An 8,576-nucleotide genomic window follows, 5' to 3' on the forward strand; every position below is an offset into this window, starting at 1 on the left:
GGTGAGGGTGAAAGAATTTTCATGTGTTCTGTACTTGTCAAATTGCAGTGAAAGAAGATCGGTGCAGGAAAAAAATCATTGCATTCAAACACAGTAATAACTACAGCAGATGTTGTAGGCAATTGGAGAGAACAATAAGATGAGTAGACAAAATCTGTGTGTTAGTCAGATTTCTTGTTGGTCTCATTTGGTCTCATCTGAGCATTCGAACACACAGTGGTATCTTGGTTGTGTGTTGATTCAAATCAGTTTTAAGCATCGTGGTATGTTGTGAAGGCAGCCAGGTACAGACTGGCAAAGTTCAGAACTTACTGAAGCCTTTTCAGAATGAAGGGAAATAATGCTTCTTCCAGCTCGTGCCAAAGATCATTGACAAACTGGTATCGTAAATTCCTTCAGCATCAGTCCCCCGGTGTGCTGGGAAAATTCAAGGCATTGGAAAACAACCCGTTTAAAAAGCAGAACTTAATTTTAGCTCTGAAGCAACTTAATGAATACATTCAACAGGCCCGGTAGTGTTTGTTTTACAACTGAATTAGGCACTCAAAACTTCAAAAAATTTGTATCCTATAAACCCAGCATTGTTTTCTGGATAGAACGGTAGAACACCTTGTCTTGGTTTCAGGCTGCAACAGAAGTTTTTGGCAGCTTTTGGAAATGGGGGACAGGGAAGGAAGATGGAGGGAGGTGTGATGAGAAAGTGCAAATGCAGCTTGTAGGAAGACTAACGCTTTTCCTTTGAGTTTATAATGGATAACTGTGAGAATCAGTGCATTCTGTTCTTACAAAGAACTAAACATTGTATGTATTTTTATCAGGTAATATTCCGATTTGCCTTGGCACTTTTTAAATATAAGGAGGAGGAAATCTTAAAACGGCAAGATTCAATGTCCATTTTCAAGTATCTTCGCTATTTCACGCGCACTATACTTGATGCCAGGTGGGTGACTCAAACTTGTGTGTCATTGAAAGAGTTGGGGGGCACAGAAATGGTCTGTTGTGGGTTTTTTCTTGTTTTGTTATCTAGATCTTAATTTAGAAGCAACTAGAGATGAAATTGACTACTAAGATTTCTCATGAGTAGTTTCGTCTAGCTGCGACAAAGGCACAAGTGATGAATGTGTAACTGTAAATTTTTAGGTATGATAGACACTACCTTGCCATGTTGGTCTTGTTTAGCCATTGTATCATGGTAGTAACACAATTTCAACCACAGGTGAAGTCTTCCCTTGCACTGCGGATGCAACTTAAGTTGTAAAATGTTTTACAATAATACTTGCACCAGGATGTGTTTTTATTTAAAAACATGAGCTATGACCCACTAAATTTACATCTCTTATGCATCATCAATACATAGGCTAATGCCGCATAACTCCAGCTGATTTTAAGATATACTTTGAACGAGCAAATAAATATAAATTAGATACTCTTCTGTTCTTCCAGCCTTGCATAGGAATTACAGTTTCTAAATTAGGGTCTAGTGTTTTTAGGTTCCTAGTTTTAAGACCATAGAGCAGCAGATTAATCTTAAAAAGAAAAGCTCTGTTGGGGTTGATTTAATGTCTGAACATGTTTTGCACAGATACTGAAACACACTGATTTAGAATGTAGTAATTATATACTGGAATCTGAGGTCTTTGTTTTTACCGTAATAAAATCCCTGTGAAATTAGGTTTATACTTTGGCTCCTACTGCAAGAGCTATATATTATTTTTACTTCCTGTGTTTCAGTTTTGACTGGAGAGAAGTTAAAACTGAATAGTCTTACTCTGTGCTCGAAAAGGATTGCTGGGACTGATGCAGGGGGAATGTTCTGCAAGTGATTTAAATGGTAAAAGTCTTGATAACAGATGTTGCTTCCTCTGCTGAAACCTCTCCAAAAACTCCTGAGAGGGAGTTGCATGGTGCTTTGTATTTTAGCATTCCCCGTTTTGATTTAAAAATGCTGGGCAGTTGTTGTACTCAGCTGTTTGTGACCAAAATAAATGCTGACTCTTGATTCCAAATCTGGAAGTGAGAAGTATGTGCACGCTCTTCCAAAACTCAAGTACATATTTTTAACAGAAAACAATTAATGAAACAAACTTGGGGATATTTTATAATTGATAAATAGGCTATTTTATAGCTTATAATCAAATGTGTAACATGTAATATCAGTAGTACCACAGCATTATTGCCAGAAACCAGAGACTGCAGAAGAAAAGGGGGGAGGGGGGGAAGAGGGGAGAAAAAAAAAATTCCTTTTGCTTGTATCTAATTTGAACAAAATTTTGATATTTAATCAGAGCTGCAGATTTGGCTTTCCCTTCTTTTTCCAATTATCTAACAAATGATGCCTTGGTTCTCCTGTCTAAACTTTCTGGTGCTGAAATTACCTATTTTAAAGATTTCTAATATTGCTGGAAGAGATCTCATTTTGGTGTTAACAAAATGAGCTAATTGAGTGTCTTTTGGCAGATGGCGAGTTCAGGTGAGGACAGAATTCAGTGCATCAGAGATATTTACAGCACAAATATGCTTTGTGCTGGTCTGTAAATATCTGTTCTCGTAGGATTTTAAAAGTTGGAGTTGAAACTAGTGATGTAGGGCCACCTAGGGGATATGAATTTGCCTGCTAGAGCTGCTAAGCATGAGTCAAGCTGCTTGGTTTGCTGTTCTACCATTTTGTACAAGTTTTACAGCATCAAAATTTAAACAGTACAAAAGCATGTAGAGTGATGCCTTTCCTGATACAGATAAAAAAATCATCTTGTAGAGGAAAAATTCAGGATTATTTCCATAGAATTTGTGGACATCCTGAATGGGTCAGAAAATTATTTTGCACAGAATTTATAAGTTTAACCTCTCTAGTGGAGAAAATTCTTTCCAGACATGTGCGTAATTATACTCTAGGTTATAGTATGTCATAGTTAGATTTTTCTACAGGTGAAAGTTGTGTTCCAAAGCATGTTACGCACTGGCAGAGAAGCTGTTGGAATACATTCTCTTTATAAATAGCAGGAAAATGTTCTTATTCACCCAAAAATACAAACCTAGGGAGAGCTTACCCTTAAATAAACTGTCCAAATAAAATTTCTTAATATCTGTGTTCTGATTAAGATAATATCAGATCTATTAATCTGATAATTAAACTAGAACAAGTTAAATTCCAGTTCCCCTTTTACTCTTAGTAAATAAAGAGGTTTGGGGGTTTTTTGGTATAGATCAACAGTAATGATGTAGTTAACTCTCTTTGGCCTGATCAGGCAGATCAGTTACTGGTTTTACTGTGACTGAATAATAGCATGAGGCAGCGTGACTCTGGCAGGGTGATAGATACTCTTGTCATGTTTTGCTATGCGAGCTGACAAGCTTGAGTTGACACTAGCTCCAAGGTGTCTGTGCTCCAGCCAGCAGAATCCCAGAGCTTTCTCATTGTATGGTCAAGTTTGGCTTGTACGTGTGTTGTATTGTCCTTGTCTGTGTCTGTATTATCCCAGGCTTTATCTGGTCTCTTACATGACTTCTTGGATAACTTGAGAGCTGACTGTCCTGGGACTGAGTGAGGTTCAGTGATTCCATGGAGGAAGTTACCCCGTCTGTGCTGGGTTAGCTGCGTGTACCAAGCGTTCAGTCTAGCCCATGGAGCTCTGGTTAGCAAGCTTACGGCTTCGTTCAGTGTTGTCAGGGCTGTAATCACTATAGTGTTAGATAGAGTTTGTAGGTGGCTTTGTGAACTGTTTTTGATTAAAAAAACCAACAAAAAACCCCTCTGTGTTTGGTAACACTTTATCACTTGAAATAACTTGAAAACCGAGTGCTTTACAGAACTCCCTTGCAGTACCGATAACATCTGAGACCAGTCAGGTATGTGAAAGAGACCAGGGGTATCAGCCACATACTACATACTGATATGGATGAAGTACAAAACTGATTTTAAAAAAATACAAAATATGAATGATTGTCTTTTAACGTTGTGCAATCTTACAGGAAACTGATTGGTATTGCTTTTGGAGACCTGAATCCTTTCCCGTTACGTCAGATCAGGAACCGGAGGACCTATCACCTGGAGAAAGTACATCTTGAACTAACTGAACTAGAAGCCATTCGTGAGGATTTCCTGCGTGAGCGAGAGACATGTGTAGAAAAAAGAGACCTTATTAGTGATGATGAGGAGGATAGTTGAAACTACTCAACATAAACTTTTCTTTGGGATCATGACCAAAGTGAGTTAACCTCCAAAACACTTTATTAATCCTGTCAAACAGAATGTAAATTGGTTGCTTTTGGAAATATGCAGGACAGATTTCCAAACCCCAGCACTTTCAAAAATACTGCTTTGTATGGAGGCCAAACATTTCTGTTTACATTTATGTTCATGGAATTGTATGTAGGGCACTTAATATCTGTCTCAGTTTAGTCAATCAGCTGAATTGCCAGTTGTTTTCCCACAGTGCACTGTTAGTGCCTTTATGTGAAACAGGAGTAAGGGAAGTCCACACTCTGTTTACTACATTCATCGCCATTCTACATTTTTTGATGTAATTGTGGGTGTTTTTGTAGTGCAGGTTCAGTGTGGGAGGACATAGTTTTTTTGGTTTCAGGTTTGTTTGACAAATGGCTTTCATCATGTTGTCCTTGAATAAACTAGCCATTCTTGAGGTCATAAACTAGAAAAGTATGGAATGAAGCACAGGAAGAACTTTTACATTCCTTTGTCTTGTCCTGAAGTGACGTGAAGTGGATCGTCAAAGAGAACACTTGAACTTATGTACCTAAAGTAAAGGTAAAATAAGTACCTATTTGTCCCTGAATGTTCAGTGTGTACTGAAACAGTGAGATCAAACATCATTTATGCTTTTCTGGGCAGCTGTATCGATAAAGTTTCTTATTAATGCAAAGGAGTTTATAGATCGAGTTCTGTTTAGTCAATTTTATTTCTGTTGACTTTTTTGATTGCAGTGTCTTAAGAAAGCCACAACCAAAACCCAGCTGTTATGGAAGAAGAATGGAGCTTGTCACAAGAGTACCATGTTTCAGTAGCTGACTGGTTGTGTATCTGTTAAAGATTTAGTGCTTGTTTTTGTTTGGGGTTTTTTTTGTGTTTTGTTTTATTTCAAAGCTTCTTCCTATTTAGGACTTAAAATAAGATAGTCTTGATCTTTAAGAAGAAACATAGCATTCTTTTTGCATGAATGTGTAACTATTGTACGATAGCAGTAGCAATAGGATTCCTAAAACAAATATTTATTAATCAGAGGAGCCTAAAGGTCACAGCATGCACACAGAAATTCAGGATCCTTTTGCAGCAGTAAAATGCAATATTCTCTTAATGCGCTCAGCTTTGCTGTGAGCATTGCATGCACATCCTACGAGACAGCTGTAAGGAAGCGCTGGGTGTTCAGCTGTAGCGTTCCTGGCTAGGGAGGTGTGACTGGAGGCCACTCGCTGTCATTTGATGACTAGCAAGACTCTAAACGGTTATAAGGACGAGGAAGGTTTCTCTCTTGTTGGTTATTATCTGGACTGTTGCAGTGTTCTTTCCTGAACTGTTAAATCTTCAGGTTGTTGGGTTGACTTAAATGTTGTGTCTGGATGCGTCATGCTAAAACTAGCGTTCAAATAAGGCAGCAAATGGCTCAGCTCTGGGGAAGTGGTTAATTGTTAAAAACCAAAACTGGTGGTCGGGAGCAGTCAAGTGCATCAGGCTTCTACTTTGTGTGTTTTCTTATGGTTTTCTGAGAACAAGTTGAACTACTTTATCAGATATACTCATGTAATTGTTTTCTAAAACAAGTGTGTACAGGGAGAAGTCCTGCTTCCGTTTCGCAGCACTTTTTTTTTCTTCTTTTTTTTTTTTTTTTTTTTCCCCAGAGAACGTATTTGTAGCCTTCTCTAAATAAGCACATTATCAGTCAGTTTATCTGGAAGGGAAGCATTTAATCAGTGGTGAACATTGTAACTTACAGGACTACTTCTGATATAAAATGTATGCTTCTTCTTATATGACACATAATTTTTATTTAGTCAACAAATACTTGCCAATGAGGGACACATGGTATGATCATCCTGATTTGTATCTTGTCTTCTAAAATGTCCCCTACCTTGTCTATTGTCAGTAGTTTGGGGGTTTTTATTCCCTAGTTACTCTTGATTGTGTACTTGAGTTTATTAGGCAGGTTTTTTCATATTATTGCATGTACTGTATTCTTTTCTTACTTACAATCAGTGTTTGAATATAAAAATAGGACCAGGTTTTCTAGTTACACTGTCTTGGTTTTGAAAGAGCTGGTCTCTAAATCAGTCTGTAATGTCTACTTTTTTTTGTTTTAATCTTGTTTTCAAGTCTTAAAAGAAATCTTTCCAAGCTGAAGATCTTCCTTCCAGTGGCAACAGTAGAGATGTTAAGAATTTAGAAGTATGTACCCACCCTATTCCTACAGGTCTATTATTCCTGGGTTTCAAGTCTTTGCTATGAACTAGTCCTGTGACTTCAGGAGATGTTTCTAGACCTGAAGTCTTCAGGTTGCGAGTTTAAAACTAACTTTAGGGCAACTGTTCAGGAAGTTCTCTAGCTGACAAAACATGACCTGCAGTGTTACAGGACCATTTGTTTTTTTACAGTTGTGCTGATGGTTAAATTTGTGTGTGTGTTGCTGTGTTTCATTATATAAGTTGTAACCCAATTGTACAGTAAAACTAAGTAGCTCAGTTTCCTAAGCCACTCTGTGAATCTTAATACATGAATGTTGGGAAGCTTATGGAAATCACATTGGCTCTGGGTATTTTGTTAGCTTGCAAATGTGAAGTGAGTTGATGCTGTTACACTCAAGTTGCCAGTGAGCTGCTGGCTTCATTTTGTTAAGCATCATTACTGATGCCTTAGTTAAAAGATGAAAAAATTGCAAAGGCATCTAACCTCTGGCCGCTAGAAGTCTGCACAGAACAAAAATGAGACGCACGTAGCAGGAAGCAATGTCAAGGGGAACTTGCCTTGCTGTTGCAAATGTTTTTGGGTGGTTATTAGTCTTCTAGTGGTGCTTATTCTGGTAACTTTGAGGAGTAGTAACTAGTTAGGGACATGCAAGATACACAGGCAGTATTTAAACCCAATGAAATGAGCAAAACCACAGTGTGACTCAGTGGCCTGGGAAAGCTGAACTGCATGGATACCAAGTGTTTGTATTCAGGGGTAAACTTCTGAACAGTGCATGAGGGTTTCACATTCATGCCAGCCACTTAGCAGACCTGCTAATGCAAATACAGACTGCTAAGGCTATGTTCTGCCTTCGAGGTCATGCATGTATGTGCAAAGAGTTCCTTACACATGGTTCTCAGTATATGTGATGTAAACCAAACCACTAAGTTGCATCTTGCAGAATATTCCTTCATCTTTATACATGTATGCATGGCTTTCCAGTGAAACTTCTGTTTACTTGTTTAAAACTTTCTTTTAAATAGGCAAAAAATTGGTGCACTACATCTCTAGCTATGAAAACTGCACAGTATTTCAGCTTTACCTGTACATGTGTACAGGTGGTGTTATCCAGTGTTATCAGTTTGTTCAGTGTCTTTTTTTTAAAAAAAAAATCAGCTATGTAATCAATGAAAAGGATTTTTTGTTGCCCTTTAGGTGTGTTCTGTGAGAGATTATCCCTTTCCCCTCAGTCTTTGTAAACATGGTAAGATATTTCAGCAGAAAGGGAAAGATTTTTTTTTTTCTTCCTTAAGACATCAGGAATGAGTGAATGGTCTTACATTTGACAGAGTTGTATATTCAGTCATGCTTAACTGAGAAATGGAAAATTAATCCATCTCATGAAATTGTGTAGCTGTTTAAGTGAATGTTCCCTTAAGTGCCATGTTAGAAATCAGCAATATGCGGTACAAGAAAATTGAATCACAAAACATAAGTGATGTTATTTTCATAAAGATTGATGTAAATAAAAAATTTATTACTTTACAGCTTGCTCTGGTTCTTTTTGTGTGTGTGTTCATAACATGCAAATAACTGCAGGTGCCATCAGAAGAAAACAGTATTAAAGCTGGTGTCTTTGTCTGGTAAGCTGATTTGAGTGTATAGAGGAACATACATTCAAATTTGGCGTTGAAGCATGAAGACGTGAAGTATTAGAAGTGTTGCATGCAGGTGATGCTGACTGGTGACTTGTGGTTGGTGTCCTTGGCTTCTTGGGAGGGGAGGGGAGGTGAAGTTGACAGGGAGCAGACTTCCTAAGAAACACATGTATTCGTATGACGCCAAAAGCCTCTTTAGTAGTCCTGGCCACTGATGTTCTCCTAAAGCCTTTGGTAGCCAAGTGTGTAATTTCAGCTTTTTGAAAACTTAACAATATAGTGAATTTGGAAATCTAGCCTCAATGTCTGTCTTTCAGATATGATTTCTGCATTTTGGAGCTACCTTGATTCACTTGAAGAGGCTGTCGGGTACCTCAGGTGCTTCAGATAACTTAATGGCTAAATGTTTGTGAGGGAAGAAAAACAAGAGTTGAGACATCTCTTTAATTGCGTGTCCAAGCAGGTCATTCACAGTAGAGGTAAATCGTGCACAGTCTTTGTCCTCTGTATCTGCTACAGGA

The 8,576-nt window shown here is 38.0% G+C and overlaps 1 protein-coding gene across 2 annotated transcripts in view; it reads left to right on the forward strand.

Moving 5' to 3' along the window:
* TBC1D2B (TBC1 domain family member 2B) overlaps positions 1–7,942 on the forward strand; it is a 37,073-nt gene extending 29,131 nt beyond the window's left edge. For both annotated transcript variants that reach the window (XM_056346017.1, XM_056346019.1), the window contains exons 12-13: positions 819–940; positions 3,970–7,942. In XM_056346017.1, the coding sequence (XP_056201992.1) occupies positions 819–940; positions 3,970–4,165 (318 nt within the window). In that variant the 3' untranslated portion in view covers positions 4,166–7,942. The remainder of the gene's footprint in view (positions 1–818; positions 941–3,969) is intronic.
* Positions 7,943–8,576: the final 634 nt, after the last annotated feature.

Source organism: Falco biarmicus, chromosome 7 (assembly GCF_023638135.1).
Source record: "Falco biarmicus isolate bFalBia1 chromosome 7, bFalBia1.pri, whole genome shotgun sequence".
NCBI lineage: Eukaryota > Metazoa > Chordata > Aves > Falconiformes > Falconidae > Falco > Falco biarmicus.